Genomic DNA, 22,584 nt, shown 5'->3' with positions numbered 1-22,584 from the left:
AAAAAAACAACAACAACAACAATAAATTCAAACCACAGTATTGCAAAGGAAAAAACTGTTAGCTAGGCACTGGTGGCTCATCCCTGTAATCCTAGCTATTCAAGAGGCTGAGATCTGAGGATTGTAATTCAAAGCTAGCCCAAGTAAGAAAGTCCATGAGGCTTTTACCTTCAAATAACTACCAAAAAAGCTGAAAATGAAGCTGTGGCTAAGTGGTAGTACACTAGCAAAAAAAAAAAGCTCAGGAACAGCACACAGACCTTGAATTTAAGCTCCAGGACAGGCCAAAAAGAAAAAAGAAGTGTTAGCTGGGCACTGGTGGCTCATACCTGTAATCCTCACTACTTAGGAGACTGAGAAACTGGGCACAGTGACTCATGCCTGTAATCTTAGCTACTCAGGAGGCTGAGATCTGAGGATCGAGATTCAAAGCCAGCCTGGATAAGAAAGTCTATGAAACTCTTATCTCCAATTAACCCCCAGAAAACTGGAAGTGGGGCTGTGGCTCAAGTGGTAGAGTGCTAGCCTTGAGCTGAAGAGCTCAGAGACAGCTCCCAGGCCCAGAGTTCAAGCCCCAAGACCGGGAGTGGGGCTGAGACCTGAGGATTTCAGTTTGAAGCCAGCCTGGGGGAAAAGTCCATGAAATTCCTGTATGTAATTAATCAGCAAAAAGCTTGAAGTGGAGCTATAGCTCAAATGGTAGAGCACTAGCCTTCAGCAAAAAAGCTAATGGACAGTGCCAGGCCCAACAAACTCAGTAAGAAAAACAACACAAATATTATTTAAAATATCAAAAGTGGGGCCAGAGACATTGTTCAATTGGTAGAGTACTTGCCAAGCACCATGACATCCTGAATCCAAACCTAAGACCCCATTATTGGGAAAAAAAAAAAAAAAAAGCAAAAATGAACAGTGAATTAAAACATCTAAAAGCCTGTCTATCAGTATCTTGAGAAGATCTAGGCTAGTTAATGATTTTATTAGACAAAATAAGATTTCATAAATCCTCACCTCTTTTGGAGTTTTATGAGCTGCACAAAGAAAAATCCATTGTTCAGTTGCTGTCATTTGAGTACAAGTATCTGGATGGCATTCACTCTGTTAAAAATAGTTAATTTCTTAATTTGTAAAGTAATAATATAAAAGGTTATAAGAGCTAAAAACATTTCTATGTAAAGCCTTTCCAAACACATAAAATTACAAAAAAAAAAAAAACCCAGAATCTTCAGTTATAGATTTCACAAAGTATTACCTGAAGTTTGACAGCAAGTCCATTTAGTTCAAGGCAGAATTGCCTAGAAATATAAAAATATAAATTAAGAAATTACACTTATTCCATTTATTTATTTATAATGGGGTCTTGCTACACTGCCCAGGTAGTTGCAAATTCAGGGGTTCAATTAATCCTGAAACTATGCCACCAATTGTTGTTTGTTTCTACATTTAATATTTTAAGTTTCATATATTAAGTTTAAGGTATTTAAGATACCTTCAGTTTAAGATATTAACTGTAGAAAGAAATCTCACTGGGCCCTGATGCCTGTAATCCTAACTATTCAGAGGGCTGAGATCTAAAATTCAAGGTTTAAAGCCTAGATTTACATTTTTTATGCTGGAACTGGGCTTGAAGTCAAAACTTTGTGCTTTTTTTTTTTTTTCCGGTCAGTTGTGGGGCTTGAACTCAGGGTCTAGACACTGTCCCCTGAGCAGCTTTTTACTCAAAGCTAGCATTCAACCACTTTGAGTCACAGTGCCATTTCCAGTTTTCTGGTGGTTGATTGAAAAGTCTCAGATTTTTCTTGCCCAGGCTGGCTTTGAACTGTGATTCTCAGATCTTAGTCTGAGTAGGTAGGATTACAGGTGTGAGCCACCAGCACCAGGCCTTTTGCTTTCTTGATTAGCTTTTTCTCTGAAGGTTGACAATCTACCACTTGTGTCACACCTCTACGTCTAGCTTTTTGCTGGTTAACTGGAGCTAAGTTTCTTGTATTTATCTTAATGAGCTGGCTTTGAACCATGATCCTTAGATTTCAGACTCTTGAGTAGCCAGTGTCTGGCTAAGTCATTTTTTTAAAATCTAACTGTCAAAATATGTGTTTCCTCTAAAAATCCTTCCAGCAATTTACTAAAACCAAAGAGGGCTGAGGGCTTGACTCAAGTTGTAGAGCATCTGCCTATTAAGTGTAAGACCCTGAGTTCAAATCCAGTACAGTAACAACAAAGTTAATTCCATCTATTTATCTGTCTTGTAATTTTTCTCATTCATAAGATATAATAAGGGCTGGGAAGGTGGTTTAGTGGTAGAGTGCTTGCCTAACATGCATGAAGTGGCACTACGGCTCAAGTGGTAGAGCACTAGCCTTGAGCAAAAGAAGCTCAGGGACAGTGCCCAGGCCCTGAGTTCAAGCCCCAGGACTGAAATAATAATGAATAATAATAATGAAAAACACAAAAATGTCTTATTTTAAGATTATAATTAATCTATATTTACTAAAAGATCAGAAACAACTGCTCATAAGTAATTTATCAGCTACTAAACCTAAAGATGGTCATCTATAGAGACATAAAAGTTATTCATTTTTTTGAGAAACAAAGTTGTTTTCTTGTGTGTGTCCTGGTGCTTGAATGAGGACCTGGGCACTACCCCTTAGCTTTTTCTCTCAAGGCTGGTGCTTTGCCTCTTTAGCTACATCACCACTTCCAGCTTTTTGGTAGTTAAGTGGGGATAAGAGTCTCACAGACAGGGCTGGGATGTAGCTCAGGGGCAAAGTGCTTGCCTAGCAAGCACAATGTCCTGGGTTCAATTCCCAGCACCAAAAAAAAAAAAAAAAGAAAGAAAGATGGGCTGGGAAGGTGGCTCGGTGGTAGAGCGCTTGCCTTGCATGCATGAGGCCCTGGGTTCAATTCCTCAACACCACATAAGCAAAAAGAAAAAAGCTGGAAGTGGTACTGTGGCTCAAGTGGTAGAGCGCTAGCCTTGAGCTGAAGAGCTGAGGGACAGTGCCCAGGCCCAGAGTTCAGGCCCCATGACCGGACCCAAAAAAAAAAAAAAAAAGTCTAACAGACTTTCTTTCTTGAGCTGGCTTAGAACCTTGATCCTCAGATGAGAAATAAAGTTATTACAGTCACAATTTAGAGACATGACTAAGCCAGGCACCAAGAGCTCACATCTGTAATTCTAGCTACTTAGAAAGTTGAGATCCTGATTTGAAGCCAGCCCAAGAAGACAAACCTTGAGACTCTTATCTCCAATTAACTACCCCCAAAACAGCCAGAAATGGAGCTGTGGCTCAAATGGGAGAGCACCAACCCTGAGCAAAAGGTCAGGACCCAGCCCTGAGGTCAAGTCCCATTACAGGCACACACACACAAAAAGTGTTAGAACTAGAGCAATGGCTCGGTTCTATTTACTCAGTGATACAGTGTCAGCCATAAGTGTAAAAGCCAAGTGACAATGTGAGACCCTGAGTTTAAGTCCCAGTATAAGCATGCACATGTACATACATACACAAGAAATGAAAAGTATGTAAAAATTTAACAGAGCCCAAACCTCTTTCTGACAACTGACTTTGCAGTATAAGTTGATGTGAAAACAGCTAATAAAAAACAAATCTAAGACACAAAATTCAGCTACTTCAGAGGTAAAGGCAGAAGGATCTTAAGTTTGAGGTTAGTCTGAGCAAAGTAAAGAAGATGCCAGCCGGGCACCGGTGGCTCATGCCTTTAATCCTAGCTACTCAGGAGGCTGAGATCTGAGGATCGAGGTTCAAAACCAGCCTGAGCAGAATAGTCCGTGAGACTCTTATCTCCAATAAACCACTAGAAAAACAGGAAGTGGAGCTGTGGCTCAAGCAGTAGTGCGCTTGCCTTGAGCTGAAGAGCAGCGCAGGGACAGCACCCAAGCCCAGAGTTCAAGCCCCACGACTGACCAAAAAAAAAAAAAAAAAAAGAAGATCCCATTTCAGAAACAAAACTGGGAATATAGCTCAAGTGATACTATGTTTGCCTGCTATGTTCAAGGACCTGGGTTCAATCCCTAGTACTGAAAAAGAAATTTAAAAAAGACACAAAAGCCAGAAGTCAGTGGCTCATGCCTACAATCCTAGCTACTCAGGAGGCTATGATCTGAGGATTGAGGTTGGAAGCCATCCTGGGCACAAAAGTTCCCATGAGACTCTAACCTCCAATTAACCACTCAAAAACTGATAGTAGTAGAGTGCTTAGCCTTGAGCAAAAGAGCTCAAGTACAGCATACAGGTCCTGAGTTTAAGCCCCACAACTGCCCCCAAAAAAAGATACAAAAGCTTTAAAATTTGGCTTTTCATCTTTAGTCACATAAAACTTTATTTGATTGGTAATTATCATTAGTAGAGCATATTTTTACTTGTGCCCTTACTATCTGCCATATCATAAAGACATACCTTAAGTGTTCATACTTCCATACACCTTCATCTTGGCCTTCAGGTGGTTCAAGAATTTTGTCAATATTAGAGCAATCTGCCCTTATGTTCTGTTGAATATACTATAAACAAAGAAGTTCTTAAAGTTAAAATATTATATAATAAACCATGTTAAATATATATAACTTTTGAATATGTAATGGCTCTTATGGTTCAACTTTTGGATTACAGACTAAAAAGAAAACCAAATTTAGAATCATAACAAGTAGGTAAGAAGAGTGGTAACCCTTATCTATCTCCATTCAACAGCATTGTAGAGTATTTGGCAAGATTAAAACTGGAATCCAAACTGTAATTCAAAATTTTCATATGAACATAAAATGCACACTATATAAATGTAATTATGCCCCCATTAGATGATTCTGCTTATATGAAGTGTCAAGAATAAACAAACCTAAAGATAGAAAACAGATTAGTAGTTGCTTAACCTTGGGGAGAAGAAAGGCAGAATAGAGGAAAGATGACTGCTAAGGAAGATGGGTGAATGAGAAGTTATACAATTAGATTATGGTGAACTCAGAAGGGAATCACTGATTTACACATTTTAGTACCAGTCTTGGGGCTTGAACTCAGGGTCTGGGCACTTTTGTGCTCAAGGTTAGCACTCTACAACTTGAACCACGGTGCCATTTCCAGCTTTTCTGTTTATGGGGTACTAAAGAATTAAACCCAGGGCTTCATGCATGCTAGGCAAGCACTCTACCACTAAGACATATTCCCAGCCCCTGATTTACACATTTTAAATGAATGCTTATATGGGATACTAATCTAATAAAAGTTTGTTGTTTTTTTTTAATAAACAAACTGGGCAGGGTGACAGACACCTGAAACCCTACTACTCAAGAGGCTGAAGGAAGAGGATTCAGGAGCCAGCATCACCTGTTTTTTTGTTTTTTTTTGTTTTTTTTTTTGGTCCAGTCATGGGGCCTGAAGTCTGGGCCTGGGCGCTGTCCCTCAGCTCTTCAGCTCAAGGCTAGCGCTCTTCCACTTGAGCCACAGCACCACTTCTGGCTTTTTTCTTTTTGCTTATGTGGTGCTGAGGAATTGAACCCAGGGCCTCATGCATGCAAGGCAAGCGCTCTACCACTGAGCCACCTTCCCAGCCCCGTTTTTTTGTTTTTAGGGCCAGTACTGGGGCTTGACTCAAGTCCTCAAACTCTCACGTAGCTTTCTCACTAAAGGCTGGCGCTCAATCACTCTGGTCATACTTCCACTCCTACTTTTTCACTATTTAACTAGAAAGAAAAGTCTCTTAGATTTGTCTGCCTGAACTGGTTTTAAACCTCAATCCTCAGATCTCAGTCTCCTGTGTAGCTAGGATTACAGGCATGAACAGCAGTACCAGACTAATTAAGTAATTCTTTTTTTTTTTTTTTTTGTCAATTGTGGGGCTTGTATTCAGGGCCTACCTGCTGTACCTGAGTCCTTCTGCTCAAGGCTTAGCACTCTACCACCTTGAGCCATAGTTCCTCTTCGTTACATAAGAATGTCTAAGAGGCTTTGAACCAAACTTGTTACAGAAGACTACTACCAATAGTTAGCTAACTTCAAAGTATTTTAGCATTTACATAGATTAGAGGCAAATAACAGTTAAGAACTACTGATAACTAAAATGTAAATGTGAGAAACAAGTTATCAGGGTTTAGTCATCAAACGAGTATACTTTTCCTATTTATTACTCATCATTCTACACTGATTGCAAATTGAAATCTAGTAAGGGGCCAGGAAGGTGGCTTAGTGGCAGAGTGCTTGCATGAAGTCCTGGGTTCCATTCCTTGGTACCACATACACTGAAAAAGCCAGAAGTGGCACTGTGATTCAAGTGATAGAATTTTAGCCTTGAGCAAAAGAAGCTCAGGGACAGTGCCCAGGTCCTGAGTTCAAGCCCCAGGACTGGCAAAAATAATGATAATAAAAATTTTTAAAAATTATTAGCTAGTATAACTAGAACAATGAAACATCTTGAAAGTGTATCAAGTAGAATAAGAGGTAGAGTGATGTGTGTGAGGGGACTGACTAGAATATATTATATTGTACACATGCATGGAAATGTCACAAGGAAATCCTTGTACAGCTAAAGTATGCTAGTAAGAAAAATAGAAAGAGATGGGAAGGGGAAACAAAGGAGGAGGCTACAATGCTTGATAAGAAATGTACTCATTATCTTGCTCATGTAATTGTAACCCCTCTGTACAGTATTTTCACAATAAAAAATAAATAAAAAGAAAAAGAAAAATAGAATAAGGGCTGGGAAGGTGGCTCAGTGGTAAAGTGCTTGCCTTGCATGCATGAAGCCCTGGGTTCAATTACTCAGTAGCACATAAGCAGATAAAGCCAGAAGTGGCACTGTGGCTCAAAGGGTAGAGAACTAGCCTTGAGCTGAAGAGCTGAGGGACAGCGCCCAGGCCCAGAGTTTAGGCCCCACAACTGACAAAAAAAAAAAAAAAAATACATTAAAATAAAAATAAAAAATAATGTATTTAAGTATGACTAAACTTTAAACATTATCTTAAATCACAATGAAATGGAATAAAGGGTGTTGTTAGAGTGGTAAAAGGCCTGCCTAATAAGCTAGAAGCCATGAGTTTAAAAAAAAAGTCTTGAGCCGGGCACTGGTGGCTCACGCCTGTAATCCTAGCTACTCAGGAGGGTGAGATCTGAGGACTGAGTTCAAAGCCAGCCTGGGCAGGAAAGTCTGTGAGACTCCTATCTCCAATAAACCACCAGAAAACCGGAAGTGGCGCTATGGCTCAAATGGTAGAGTGCTCGCCTTAAGCTGAAAGAGCTGAGGGAAAGCACGCAGGCCCAGAGTTCAGGCCCCGTGACCAACCAAAAAAAAAAGTCTTGATTAAGGCTTTAAGGAGCATTTCATTAACTCAGTGGAATACTGAAAAATTTAGCAATACTTAACTATGCCAAAGAGGTACAATGTATAGATTAATGGAATTACTTTTTTAAAAAACTTTTTATTACCTGCTGAACAGCAAGTGTACTATCCATTTCATCAAATGATTCATCAGGCCAATTATAGAAATCCTATAAAAATAAAATTGCAATTAAAGCACATACAAATTTCAGTTACACAGATAATGAATTAATGTTATTATTGTTAACTCTCAGTAAAAAAAAACAAAGTTCACATTAGAAAGGAAGAAAAAAGCTGGGCCCTGGTGGCTCATGCCTATAATCCTAGCTACTCAAGAGGCTGAGATCTGAGGATCATGGTTCAAAGCCAGCCAGAGCAGGAAAATCCGTGAGACTCTTTTCTCCAATTAACTACCAGAAAACCAGAAGTGGTGCTGTGACCCTGGCCCAGAGTTCAAGCCCCTCGACTGACAAAAAAAAAAAAGGAAGAAAAGAACTGTTATAGTATGATTACCAATGAAATAAGTTAAAGGTACTTTAATCAATAGTCTTCAGTAAATACTAAGTTTTTTAAAAACGAAACTATAAATTTTTCCAACCACAAATCTCTCAATATGGTTCCCATTAACTTTTTATGTATCATTTAACTAGAAAGATGTCAATCACTTTTTCACTTATGATGGCAAAACACCCCAACAAAGAAAGAAAAAAATCTTCCAGCCAAGCACCAGTGGCTCATGCCTGTAACCCTAACTATACAGGAGGCAGTGATCTGAGGATCTGAGACTTAAACTTGAAGCCAGTCTGAGCAGAAAAGTCTTTGAGATTTCATCTCAAAATAAGTAGAACAAAGCCAGGCTAGAGGTGTAACTCCAGAAGCAGAGGGCCAGCAGGCTGCTAGTGGCTCACACCTGTAATCCTAGCTTTTCAGGAGCCTGAGATCTGAAGATCTCAGTTTAAAGCTATCTCAAGCAGGAAAGTCTAAGAGACTCTTATCTCCAATTAATCATAGAAAAAGCTGGAGTGAACTGTGGCTCAAGTAGTAGAGTGCTAGCCTTGAGCAAAAGAAGCTCAGGACAGCGCCCAGACCCTGAATTCAAGCCCTCAGACCTGCACCCAAAAAAAAAAAAAAAAAGTAGTAGAGGACCAGCCATGAGCAAAAAAGCAAGATTCTAAGTTCAAGCACCAATACTGTTCACACTATCCAAAAATAAAAATAAAAATAGGGGCTGGGAAGGTGGCTCAGTGGTAGAGTGCTTGCCTTGCATGCATGAGGCCCTGGGTTCAATTCCTTAGCACCACATAAGCAAAAAGAAAAAAGCTGGAAGTGGTGCTGTGGCTCAAGTGGTAGAGTGCTAGCCTTAAGCTGAGGGATAGCACCCAGGCCCAGAGTTCAGGCCCCATGACTGGACACCAAAAAATAAATAAATAAAAAATAAAAAAATCTCCAGACACCAAAAACCTAAATCATTTTTTACCTAAAAAGCTAGCATTAGTAGCTAATCTATAGCTCCATTAAGTACTCAACAAATCATTATTCCAATGATAAAGACAGTTCTAAATTTCCAAACAGAAATATGTTTAAAAGTATGTTATTAGCCAGGTGCTAGTGGCTCACACCTGTAATCATAGCTTTTCAGGAGGTTCAGACCTGAGAATCACAATTCGAAGCCAGGCCAGCAGGAAAGTCCTTGTAACTCTTATTTCCTATTAACCAACAAGTTAGAAGCGGAGCTGTTCAATTGGCAGAGTTTTAGCCTTAAGCACAAAAGCTCAGGGACAGTGTCCAGGCTGTGTCTAAGCCTCAGGACCAGCAGAGACAGGAAGGAAGGAAGGACGGAAGGAAGGACGGAAGGAAGGAAGGAAGGAAGGAAGGAAGGAAGGAAGGAAGGAAGGAAGGAAGGAAGGAAGGAAGGAAGGAAGGGAAGGAAGGGAAGGAAGGGAAGGAAGGGAAGGAGGGAGGGAGGGAGGGAGGGAGGGAGGGAGAATGGATCTAGGGCTGGAAATTACTAGGGTTACCACAGTAGTAAATGATAGGCATGAGCAAGGACCTGGGTTTGGTCCCTAACAAAGAGGAGCCGAGGGGAGGAACCCTAATAATTACTTATTTAATTTATATATTTGTGGAGTACCTTACTTCTGATTCCTCTACAGACAACAGAATTCATAGACATTTCCCTAAATAACAACGTTTCCATTTGACTGATTTTTCAGCAACGTTTCCCTAAGTATTCTTTTCTTTTTTCTTTTTTTCTTTTTGTTTTTGTCGGTAGTGGGCTGGAATTCTGGGCCTGGGTACTGTCCCTAAAGCCTCTTTTTGCTAAAGGGTAGCACTCTACCACTTGAGCCACAGGGCCACTTCTAGTTTTCGGGTGGTTAACTGGAGATAAGAGTCTCACGGACTTTCCTACTCAGGCTGGCTCTGAACCTCAATCCTCAAATCTCAGCCTCCTGAGTAGCTAAGATTACAGGTGTGAGCCACCGGCACCTGTCTCCCTAAGTATTCTTAATAGGCTACACAATTCCTGACATATATTTTATCCCCCAATAATGTCTCTGGAGTAAAAGTGGGGGTGGGGGAGTAGTAGTAAATTAATTACCTATAAACTTTAATCAATCAACACAGGTTATATCTTTTCTTAGATATTCACAGAACTTTTTCCTCTCTCTTTTTTTGTTCCAGTTTTAAGGCTTGAACTCAGGGTTTGCACACTGTCCCTGTGCTTTTTGCTCAAGGCCAGTGTTCTACCACTTGAGCCACAGCTCCACTTCCATTAACACATACATCTTCAAAAACTTTAATGAAAGAAAAAAAAATGGAAGACTACTCAGTGTATACAATCATGTAAAAAGGTTAAGAAAATGAAAAACCATACTTTTGCTTCTATGGGAAAAACATAAAGAAAAACAATAATCACATTTTGGGGTGAGAGGATGTAAGAAGATAGGAAAACCCAGAGAAATACAATTCAACTGTATTATTAACATCTTAGTTTTCTATTCTTCCCCCCACTTTTGTCATTATTGAGATTATTGCCTGTTAGGCAGGCACTTTACTACTTGAGCCACATCCTTCAGCACCAACTTCTTAGTTTTACAAGTGATGGGTTTAACTTTTTAAGTTTGTTTTTTTTTTTTGGTCGGTCATGGGGCTTGAACTCTGGGCTTGGGCACTGTCCTTGCGCTCTTCAGCTCAAGGCAAGCACTCTACCGCTTGAGCCACAACGCCACTTCCAGTTTTTGACTGGTTTGTTGGAGATAAGAGTCTCACGGGGGGCGGGGGGCTGGGAAGGTGGCTCAGTGGTAGAGCGCTTGCCTTGCGTGCATGAGGACCTGGGTTTGATTCCTCAGAACCACATAAGCAAAAAGAAAAAAGCCGGAAGTGGTGCTGTGGCTCAAGTGGTAGAGCACTAGCCTTGAGCTGAAGAGCTGAGGGACAGCGCCCAGGCCCAGAGTTCAGGACCCACAACCAGAATCCACCCCCCCCCCCAAAAAAAAAGGAGTCTCATGGACTTTCCTGCTCGGGCTGGCTCTGAACTGCGATCTTCAGATCTCACCCTCGTGAGTAGCTAGGATTACAGGCATGAGCCACCGGTGCCCGGCTTTTTAAAGTATTTTAAACAGTTCTGTTTTCACAGTATCTTTTGTTGCTGTTGTTGATTGTGGAGCCTGAACTCAGTGCCTGGGTATTGTCTCTGAGCCTCTTTGTGCTTAAGGCTAACGCTCTACCACTTGAGCCACAGTGCCATTTCCAGCTTTTACTGTTTATGTAGTACTGAGGAACCCATGGCTTCATGCATGCTAGGCAAGAACTCTACCACTAAGCCACATTCCCAGTCCTCCTATTCTTTTGTCAAAAAATAAAAATTAAATTGGGCCAGGTGCCAGTGGCAAACACCAATAATTCTAGCTATTCAGGAGGCTGAGATCCAAAGATCCTGTTTGAAGCCAGTTCTACCAGGAAAATCCAAGAGTTTTGTTTTTGTTTTTGTTTTTTGTCAGTCATGGGAATTGAACTCTGGCCTGGGTGCTGTTCCTCAGCAATTCGGCTCAAGGTGAGCACTCTACCACCTGAGCCATAACACCACTTCTGGCTTTCTGGTGGTATAGTAGAGATAGGAGTCTCACAGACTCTCCTGCCCAGTGTGGCTTTGAACCACTATCCTCAGATCTCAGCCTCCTGAGTAGATAGCATTATAGGCGTGAGCCCCTGGCACCCAGCTCCCAGAGACTCTTTCTCCAACCACTAAAAAGCCAGAAGTGGAGCTGTGGTTCAAGTGGTAGAGTTCTAGCCTTGAGGAAAGAAAATCTCAGCATCAGCACTTAACTCAGGCCCTAAGTTCAAGCCCCAGAACCAGCATCAAAAAAAAAAAAAGGGCTGGGAAGGTGGCCCAGTGGTAGAGCACATGCCTTGCATGCCAGAGGCCCTGGGTTCGATTCCTCAGCACCACATAAGCAAAAAGAAAAAAGCCGGAAGTGGTGCTGTGGCTCAAGTGGTAGAGTGCTAGCCTTGAGCTGAAGAGCTGAGGGACAGCGCCCAGGCCCAGAGTTCAGGCCCCATGACCGGACCCAAAAAAAAAAAAAAAAAAAAAAGAAAAGAATGAAAAAAATTGGGGAAGACAGGAATACAAAAGTCCATGAGATTCCTTATCTTCCATTAAATAATAAATACAACTAATAAATATAAATAAGTAATATTGTAGATTATAGCCAGCTATTGTGGAACACATCAGCAATTCCAGCACTCAGATGGAAGCAAAAGCATCTCCAGCTTAAGGCCAGCCTGAGCTATGAAATCATGTCTCCAAAACAAATAGACTGTAGGAAATGCAGGCATGGTCAGTGGTAGAATGCCAGCTGTGAGCAAAAAACTGAACAAGAGTGTGGAGACTCTGAGCTCAATACCCAAAACCAGCATGGGCAAACACACACAAAAACTGTAGATAGATTATGTGCTTAAAAAAAAATTGAGGCTGGGCACCAGTGCTCACACCTGTTGTAATCCTAGCTACTCAAGAGGCTGAGATCTGAGGCAGAAAAGTCCAATTAACTGGAAGTGGAGGGCTGGGAAGGTGGCTCAGTGGTAGAGCACTTGCCTTGCATGCATGAGGCCCTGGGTTCGATTCCTCAGCACACATAAGCAAAAAGAAAAAAAGCTGGATGTGGTGCTGTGGCTCAAGTGGTAGAACACTAGCCTTGAGCTGAAGAGCTGAGGGACAGCGCCTAGGCCCAGAGTTCAGGCTTCGAGACCAGACCCCCCCCCCAAAAAAAAATGGAAGTGGTGCACAAAGAGGCTCAGGGACAGCGCCCAATCCCTGAGTTCAAGCCCCACAACTGACAAGAAAAAAATATTGTGGTATGGCTCAAGTGGTACAGCACTTGTCTATCATGCTTGAGTCCCTGGGTGCAATTTTCAGTACCACCAAAAAAAAAAAAAAAAAAAGTACAATGAATGATACTTGTTAGTAATCCCAGCTTCTCAGGATTAAAGAATCTCAGTCTGAGGCCAGCTGTTACAAAATATTGAGACCCTTTTTCAACCAAGAGCTGAGCAGGGTGGTATACACCTGTCATCATAGGCATAAATAGGAGGATAGAGGTACAGTTGGGACTGGCAAATATGGAAGACCCTATCTGAAAAACTAAAGCAGAAAAATCCAGGTGCATGGCTCAGGTGGTAGAGCCCTGCAAGTGGAGTCTCAAATCCTAGTGCCAGCAAAAAAAAATCAGCAAATACACGATGTACTATACAGAAAAGATACTGGGGAAAAGGTGAAGTGGAAATAGTGTTTTGCGTCGTGAATTGTAATATCATTTTAAAGAAACAAAAAAATCCATCTTAATCATCTCAATTCAGTCAACATTAACTGAAAACCAACTATGTGTCTGCATTCCAGATTAACCAATTTAAGTATTATAGCTCTGACTATATCATTTTGGAGCAGGCCTATTTCACTGGAGGAAATACATGTGATAAACAAGAACTAAGACTGCCAATGAAATCTTTTAGTCTGACTTAACCACAACGTGCAAGAGTGCAAAAGTTATTTTCTCACGTGTGACTTACTTGTACCACAGTAAAGACATGCTACAATATTTAAAATAAATTTTCAAAAGTAAGATCTTCTGGCTCAGTGACAGAGTACATGCTTACCATGCAAGCAGCTCAATTCCCAGGACGAAACGTACCTATGTGTTTATGAATGTTTTTTATGTTTTTCAAAGATGTACATATATGAGAAAAAAATTGGTCACTTAAGAAAAGAATCAGAAACAATGTCACAGAACAAGAAGTAGTTATCTGAGAAAAGAACATTAGAAGGAATTAAAATTTTGGAAAGAGTTAAAAAAAATAACCATGTAACATACAAATGTCAAGAATATGAAGACAAAAACTGCCTGTAGAAGTAACTGACAAGTAGTGACTCTATAAGATTTCCAAAACAATTCTACAATTCAGTAGCAAAAGAAACCTCTTGAAAAGGCCACCAGTGAATTAAAAATCAAGACACTATGTAACCTTAGAAGCAAACCCACTCAATTCTCTAGGTTTCAGTTTGCTGTCTAAATCTACATTCTCTGTGAAAGTCTTTCCACCTCTCGGTACAAAGAACTGAGGTGTCTTCTCGGACTGCTTTTCGCTCCACGTCTCTCTCACTGACCACTTTTCTCTTGAACGCCCTGGCTCGGGTTTGGAGTATCTACGGCACGCCAGTTGGGTGGGCACATCAATGAGGTCAAGCCGGGTTCTCCCCTCACATGCAGCACCCAGGTCTCTGCGAACAGTGCCAGCTGGTAAGGTATGATGATCGGTTCACCCTAGTCCGTGCCAGCAAAGGCAAGTCACAGCCTGGCCAACCCGGAGAACAGCCGCGGGGGAGCCCAAGGGAGTGGTGGGTCAATGGCAAACCACAGGGGCGGCCCGACAAGCCACCGCCTCCCGAACGCGGCGAGACGCCGGCCGGGAGCGGAGGCCGGCGCGGCACCGGCGGCGGGCAGCAGCAGGGCAAGGGCAGGGTCTGCTCTCCGCGCCCCGCCCGCCGCCTTCTCCGAGGCCCCCGACCCTCAGGAAACCCCGAGGTCTCCAGCAGGCCGGCCGCGCCCCTCAGCGCCAGGCAGCCGGCCGGGCGGGCGACCGGCGGGTCGCGGCTGACGTCTTTCGGACGCCGGGCCTCGGGGGGCTCCGCCCGCCCCGCGCGCCCCCCGCCCCAGGCCCCCCACGCCCCGGTCCGCGCTTTGCAGGCAGGCCTCGAGGGCGGCCGCCGCCGGCCGAGCCCACCCCGAGGAGCTGCGGCTCCGGAAGAGCAGGCCGGGCACCAACGTCCCTGCCCGCCCGCCCGCCCGCCTTCCGCGGGGGCCCGGTCTCCCCGCGTCGATCGCCGGCTAGCCGGAGCCGTGTGCCTCGGCACCGACAGCTCCCTGCCGAAAAGGTGCCGAGATGGTACCTGTGCCTTCGTGCCCGGCCTATTCCGCCTCAGCACTGCCGTCCCCTCCGCCATGACCATAGTGCCTGAGTCCGGACGGCTGGTGTCGGTACCCGGATGTAAGGGACGATTGCTTGCGCGGGGAGGGGGTAGGGGCGGGGCGCAGCGGCGCTCTGAGTCCCGGCTCCCGGGAGGGGGCACCTTGGAGAACAGCTGCAGCTCGCGCAGGGCAGGTCGGGAAAATAGGGAGGAACCCAGGACAAGGCGGGCTCCGCGGAGGGAGGTGTACAGGATGGAACAGCCGGCGAGTGCCCGCCGCGGCTCGGCGAGTGGGAGGGGCCGGAGGTCGGGGGTCGCGAGCCGTTTCCGGAGCTCCACGGGAGAGGATGGAGCGGCGTCACCACGGGTAGGCGCTGCGGCTGTGCGTGCACCTCTACGTCAACCTCGGTGCCCGTCCTTTGGCTCGCGTCAGTTGTCCTGCAAGGACAGTTCGTACAATGGCGACTATTTCTGTAAGTCCATGTGCAGGCAATTACCTAATTACCTAAAAGAAGCCTGATTTTCTTCCAAAATCTGCCTGGGAAGCAAGGTCAGAGCCGTAAAACAGATCAGTCTGGGAAGATGCCACAGAATCTGCATGAAACCAACCCAGTCTGAAACCAGATGGAAGGCCTGACTACAACGTGTTTGTTTTTTCCGCCACGCTCTGACTACAAAGCCAAGGACCTTTTCAATGATGTTTGCCTACGAAAAAGATGATGAGGTATCAATTATGAGATAGAGTGGGCATCTGATAGGTTTGCCCTGCAAACACTTCATACTGGCTCGAATTCTGCAAGTTGGAAGCAAGAAGAAATGAATAGGTCTTGATGGAAGGTGGGAATTTTACATCCCACAGGATTCTGAAATTTCCTTTAAATGGGAAATGGTTTCAAGAAACCACAGCAGTTCGGAATTTTTTTTCCCTTTTTTGTTTTTCCTGATAAAAATCTTAAATCGTTCAATTGGATGAGGGAGGCTTTGTTATGAACTGTTTTAACAGCCAAAAGAGGAAAGAGTGAACAAGCTGGTCTGATTTCCACAGGAAGAAACATCAGGCATCCCTAGATAAAGAAAACTTGAGTATGCTGTTACGTACCCTCCAGAGACAAAAGCAGAAAAGCGGTCTTAAGTTGAGTGGATCCAAAGCAGAATATTTGTCAGTGACCTAGAACTTGGCTGAGAAGTGCTTGACAATAAATTGACTTGCATATAAGAATCTTTTCTAGCCGGGCGCTGGTGGCTCACGCCTGTAATCCTAGCTACTCAGGAGGCTGAGATCTGAGGATTGCGGTTCAAAGCCAGCCCGGGCAGGAGAGACCGTGAGACTCCTATCTCCAATAAACCACCAGAAAACCGGAGGCGCTGTAACTCAAGTGGTAGAGCGCTTGCCTTGAGCTGAAGAGCCGAGAGACAGCGCCCAGGCCCAGAGTTCAAGCCATACCACCGACCAAAAAAAAAAAAAAATACATCTTTTCTAAAGATGTATATACATTTGTAACTCTTAAAAGAGCAAGGACATAATCTATCATTTTTACACTAATTCCAAGATAGTAAAAGAATTTATTCTTTCACCAAATATTCACTAAGCCCCACTATGTAGCAGCCACTGAAATAGACACATAAAAAGGCTGGATAAGGAAGTGGCTCAAAGTGGTAGAGCACTGGCCTTAAGCAAAAAAAGCTTAGGCACAGCACTCAGGACCTGAGTTCAAGCCCTATGACCAACAAAAAAAAAAGCCCTTGATGTCAGCCAGCCTACTACTACCCCGGAGACTTAGGTCTGAGGATACCAGTTCAAAGCCAGCCTGGGAGCCAGGTGCCCATGGCTCATGCCTGTAATCCTAGCTACTCAGGAAGCTGAGTTGAGAATGGCAGTTCAAAACCAGCCTGAGCAGAAAAGTCTGTGAGACTCTTATCTCCAATTAACCACTAGAAAATCTGAATGAACTTCATTTTCCCAGATTATTCAGTAATTTTCCTTTGTGTAAATAGCAGGTACCTGTTGAAAAAGGTCATTCTGATCTTACTGTTTGAACTCAGAGCCTACCTACAGCTTGCTCCGTGCTCAGAGGTAGTGTTTTATCATTTTAATCATGCCCCCAGCACGGTTATTGCTTATCTTTTTTTTTGGGGGGGGGGGGGCCTGGGCGCTGTCCCTCAGCTCTTCAGCTCAAGGCTAGCACTGTACCACTTGAGCCACAGCACCACTTCCAGCTTTTTTTCTTTTTGCTTATGTGGTGCTGGGGAATCAAATCCAGGGCCTCATGCATGCAAGGCAAGCGCTCTACCACTGAGCCACCTTCCCAACCCCTATTGCTGATTTTTACCACCATGACCCTCCAGCTCTCAGCTTTCCAAGTACTAGTTAGGATTATAGGCATGGACTACAGGCACTCATGTCCTTAGTATTCTTTTTTTTCTGTGCCAGTCCTGGGACTTGAGCACTGCCCTCTGGGGTTTATTTTGCTCAAGGCTAGTGCTCACTTGAGCAACAGCTCCATTTCCAGCTTTTTGGTGGTTAATTGGAGATAGGAGTCTCATGGACTTTGCAGATTTGTTGAACAATGCAGCCCATCTAATGGAAAGAAAGAAGGGAGGGAGGGGCTAAATGAGCAGATGTTAAACATAGAATCAAAATACCATTTCATTCCCTTTGAAAAGTGATATTTTTTTTACATGGTGATGTCAAACCTGGCCTTGTCCACAGAAAAACCTTGTTCTTTAGAGCTGGCTGAAATGTTTCTACTTCATAACCTTCACATTTTCCCTACTCTTGTCATCCTGCAGATTATGACTTTCAAACAAGAAAGTTCTATAACTGGGGTTAATCTGGGGGGGAAGAAGAAGAAAAAAATTTTTTTTTGTCAGTTGTGGGCTTGAATTCTGGGCTGGGTAATGTCCCTCACTCAGCTCTTCCACTCAAGGTGAATGTTATACCACTTGAGCTACAGCGCCACTTCCAGTTTTCTGAGTGGTTTATTGGAGATATAAGTCTCACAGGCTTTCCTGCCTGGGCTGGCTTTGAACCATGATCCTCAGATCTCAGCCTCCTGAGTAGCTAGGATTATAGGCATGAGCCACCAGCACCTGGCAGAAGAAAATTTTAACAAGAGATTAGGAGTGAAATGAAATATAGATACTGGGCCTAAGTAGTGCCATCTTATCCCTACTGCCATCTTAATGACTTAATAGGTAACAGACATTTCACTCAATTCTGAGAACTATAAATGGGGCATAGTTCATTCTGAGAATTGCAGCTGTGCCCTGGATTGTTAGACTCCAAGAAATCCCTATCCTTTACCCCTGATTGTTAAGACTGTTGGATTCCAATAAATCTCTATGCCAGATTGTCCCTCCTAATTAACTTACAAACCCTAACTGCCTCCCTTAGTTAACGGATAACCGGCTTGTTTTGCTTCTGTAAACACACTTTGCTAATCTCCATACCTAGTGGCATCTGCCTTGATGTGGTTTCAGCCTTTAATTTTTTAAAAAAATTTTTTGGGTCAGTCATGGGGCTTGAACTCTGGGCCTGGGTGTTGTCCCTCGGCTCTTCAATTCAAGGCAAGCACTCTACCACTTGAGCCACAGTGCCACTTCTGGTTTTCTGGTGGTTAATTGGAGATAAGAGTTTCACGAACTTTCTTGCCAGGGCTGGCTTTGAACCGTGATCCTCAGATCTCAGCCTCCTGAGTAGCTAGGATTACAGGCGTGAGCCACCAGCATCCAACTTGGTTTTAGCCTTTATAAGGCTCTAGCTCCTGGGTGCCGGTGTCTCATCTCCAATTAACCACCAGAAAACCATTAGTGGCCCTGTGGCTCAAGTGCTAAGGCGCTCACTTTGAGCTGAAGAGCTGAGGGACAGCGCCCAGAGTTCAAGACCCAGGATCGACAAAAAAAAAAAAAAGGCTCATGCTAAGAACATTCTGGACTGCAAGTTCTTTGGAACACTAGTCCACTTGCAAACACTGGCTTTCTAATAAGGAGTCCAGATTCAACCTCAAAAAGTGTGGCTTCTCTGTATCTCTTTCTTTTTTTTTTCTTTTTTTTTTTTTTTTTGGTGGTTGTGGGGCTTGAACTCTGGGCCTGGGCGCTTGTCCCTCAGCTCTTCAGCTCAAGGCGAGCGCTCTACCACTTGAGCTACAGCGCCACTTCCGGTTTTCTAGTGGTTTATTGGAGATAGGAGTCTCACGGTCTCTCCTGCCCGGGCTGGCTTTGAACCGCGATCCTCAGATCTCAGCCTCCTGAGTAGCTAGGATTACAGGCGTGAGCCACCGGCGCCCGGCTGGCTTCTCTGTATCTCACTGATTAAGTTCCCATATAACAGGATCAGGGTGTCTGTGGCTCACACCTGTAGCTAGCCAGCTACAAAGAAAGCTGGGATCAAAGTTCAAAGCCAGGCAGGAAAGCCTGTCAGACTTTTATCTCCAAGCCAGAAATGGCACTATGGCTCAAAGTGGTAGAACAATACTAGCCTTGAACACAAAATCTCAGGGACATTGCCCAGGCCCTGAGCTCAAGCCCCTGGACTGGCACATACACGCACATTCACACATACACACATAATTAAGTAAGAACTTGGGGCTATATTTCAGTGGTACACACTGGGCTAGCAAAAAAAAAAAAAAGCCACATTGTTTAATCTCCAAAACTGGGGGTGGGAATGTGGGAGAGCAGTAAAAAGAACTTAATCAGTAATTACAGTTATATATAAAGTGTTACTAGAAAATATCAAGTAAAGGCAGCCATTTGAATATTTCAGATAAATGCTATCTACATAGGAATCAAAAAATCTAGATATTCTTTCCTGTTGGTTATAACTTTGAACAAACTATCAAAATCTTCTTCTTTACAGATTGTATAGGGCACTAGCCTTGAGCTGAAGAGCTCAGGGACAGTGCCCAGGCCCAGAGTTCAAGCCCCATGACAGACAAAAAAAAAATTATAATATTAAAGATTGTACATAGTTATTCTTTTCCTCTATACACAGAAACAAAAACAGAAACAAAAAATTTTTTGTCACTATAGGGTTTAAACTCAGGACCTAGGCACTGTCTCTTTTGCTCAAGGCTAGTACTCTGCCACTTTGAGCCACAGCTTCACTTCCAGTTTTCTGGTGGCTAATTGGAGATAAGAGTCTCACAGACTTTCCTGCCCAGGCCGGCTTTGAACTGCAATTCTCAGATCTGGGCCTCAATGAGTAGCTAGGATTACCGGAATGAGTTAACTAAGCCATATTCTCAGCCCCTGAAACTGAATTTTTTTTTTTTTTTTGGTCCAGTTGTGGGGCCTGAACTCTGGGCCTGAGCACTGTCCCTCAGCTCTTCAGCTCAAGGCTAGTGCCCTACCACTTGAGCCACAGCACCATTTCCAGCTTTTTTCTTTTTGTTTATGTGGTGCTGAGGAATCGAACCCAGGGCCTCAGGCATGCAAGGCAAGCGCTTTACCACTGAGCCAACTTCCCAGCCCGAAACTGAATTTTTTTAATATTTTATGAAAGTCTCAGGCTGGGAAGGTAGTTCAGTGGTAGAGTACTTGCCTTGCAAACATGAGGCCCTGGGTTCGATTCCTCAGTACCACATAAGCAGAAAAAGCAGGAAGTGGGGCTGGGAAGGTGGATCAGTGGTAGAGTGCTTGCCTTGCATGCATGAGGCCTGGGTTCGATTCCTAAGCACCACATAAGCAAAAAGAAAAAAGCCGGAAGTAGCGCTGTGGCTCAAGTGGTAGAGTGCTAGCCTTGAGCTGAAGAGCTGAGGGACAGCACCCAGGCCCAGAGTTCAGGCCCCACGACTGGACCAAAAAAAAAAAAAAAAAAGAAAGTATCTTGAAATCGAACACGAGTGGCTCACGCCTATAATCCTAGCTACTCAGAAGCTGAGATCTGAGGATCATGGTTCAAAGCAAGTCCAGGCAGGAAAGTCCATGAGACTTTTTTTTTTGGGGGGGGGGGAGGCGTCTGGTCCTGAACTCTGGGCCTGGGCGCTGTCCCTCAGCTCTTCAGCTCAAGGCTAGCACTCTACCGCTTAAGCTACAGCACCACTTGCAGCTTTTTTCTTTTTGCTTATGTGGTGCTAAGGAATCGAACCCAGGGCCTCATGCATGCAAGGCAAGTGCTCTACCACTGAGCCACCTTCCCAGCCCCCATGAGACTCTTATCTTCAATTAAGCACCAGAAAACCAGAAGTGGCACTGTGGCTCAAGTGGTAGAGCACTAGCCTTGACTGAAGAGCTGAGGAATAGTGCCCAGGCCGAGTTCAAATCCCATAACTGACCAAAAAAAGTCTCTTGAAGCTTTAAAAGTATTTTACATACCTCAAGTATCGTATTTAGCTGGACCTGGCAGCTCCTGTAATCCTAGCTACTCAGGAGGCTGAGACTTGAGGATCAAAGTTCAAAGCCAGCCTAGGCAGGAAAGTCTGTGAGACTCATCTCCAGTTACAGAAGAGCCAGGAGTAGAGCTGTAACTCTAGTGGTATAATACTAGGCTTGAACAAAACTAAGGAATACTAGCCAGACCCTGTGAGTTTAAGTTCAGTACTGGCACACACGCATGTGCACATGTGCACGTACACACACATACACACTTAGACAACTTTCAAACTTCCAAATATTTAGTATGAAATTCACTTCGGAGAATTTTGTTTTCTATGAAATAAGGTCTACATAGCACAGGTTCACCTGGTGCTGAATTTACAGTTGGGTACCACCTTGCCTGATTTGTACTTAGGGAAATTGTTACCATTTGTTATGTTTTACTTGTTCATTTCCTTTTTTGATTTTCTAGTATGGGAACTGAGCCTAAAGCTTTACCCTACTTGTTAAGCAAGTACTCTGCCACTTCAGCTATGCCTTTTTAGTTTTGTTTTTCAAGGTCTCACTTAGGCTTGAATTTAAGTGCCTCATACTTGACTTTCTTGTTCATAGCTGGTGCTTTTACCACTGAAGCCATGCCTCTAGCCCAGTATTATACTAGTTAATTGAAGGATTCTTGCAGACATTTTTGCCTAAGGCTGGCCTCAAATTATGATCCTCCAGATCTCAGGCTCCTGAGCAGTTAGGAATATAGGCATGAAGTGTCCAGCTAACGATTTCTTATTAACTTGCATTAGTTGCACAAGGGATAGTTTCTTTATGGCATTTTCAATCATGCATATCATTTATTTCTATCCAACTCATACCACTTATCATCCTCTAGTACTTCCCTTCCTCTTCTTTGACTATAGTTATCTTCATTCACTATTTCCATTTGCCCACCTCCTCCAGCTATTTTTCCTCCAGCTCCTATTTTTCAAATAGAGTCTGTTTAGCTGTCCTATCATTCTTTTGAATATATTAATTGTACCAAGAGGTTTCACTGTGGCATTTCATGACACTTTTTTGGGGAAGGGGGGCAATCACGGGGCTTGCACTCAGGGCCTGGTTATTCTCCCAGCTTCTTTTTTGCTCAAGGCTAGCACTCTACCACTTGAACCACAGTGTCACTTCCAGCTTTTTTTGGTGCTCATGCTGGGGCTTGAATTTAGGGCCTGGGCGCTACCCCTGGGCTGGTTTGCTCAAGGTTATTGCTCTACCACTTTGAGCTACAGCACCACTCCTGGTTTTCTAGTGGTTAATTGGAGATAAGACTCATGGCCTTTCCTCCTGGGCCAACTTCTAATCATGATCCTCAGATCTCAGCCTCCAAAGTAGCTAGGATCACAGATGTGAGCCATCCAGCACCTGGTTAGTATTTTTCAGTCTTTTGACTAAAAGGTTTTTTTAATCCAAGACTGGGAATTGAACTTAGGATCTGG

General features: G+C 43.6%; 1 protein-coding gene across 2 annotated transcripts in view; it reads right to left on the bottom strand.

Moving 5' to 3' along the window:
- The window catches only part of LOC138809236 (MOB-like protein phocein), a 36,058-nt gene that overhangs the window by 8,461 nt on the left and 5,013 nt on the right, over window positions 1-22,584 (bottom strand). The window contains exons 1-5 of one of the 2 annotated variants that reach the window (XM_069995721.1): window positions 14,771-14,880; window positions 7,434-7,496; window positions 4,422-4,522; window positions 1,253-1,295; window positions 1,012-1,098 (exon numbers count right to left, since the gene is read on the bottom strand). In XM_069995721.1, the coding sequence (XP_069851822.1) occupies window positions 1,012-1,098; window positions 1,253-1,295; window positions 4,422-4,522; window positions 7,434-7,496; window positions 14,771-14,830 (354 nt within the window). In that variant the 5' untranslated portion in view covers window positions 14,831-14,880. Of the gene's footprint in view, window positions 1-1,011; window positions 1,099-1,252; window positions 1,296-4,421; window positions 4,523-7,433; window positions 7,497-14,770; window positions 14,881-22,584 lie in introns of those variants that run through there. The other variant, XM_069995724.1, reaches the window with a different exon arrangement.

Source organism: Dipodomys merriami, unplaced genomic scaffold (genome assembly GCF_024711535.1).
Source record: "Dipodomys merriami isolate MVZ:Mamm:240054 unplaced genomic scaffold, mDipMer1.0.p SCAF_49, whole genome shotgun sequence".
Taxonomy (NCBI): Eukaryota; Metazoa; Chordata; class Mammalia; order Rodentia; family Heteromyidae; genus Dipodomys; species Dipodomys merriami.
Note: the sequence above shows the minus strand (reverse complement) of the source record. Positions and strands in the feature narration are given on the sequence as shown.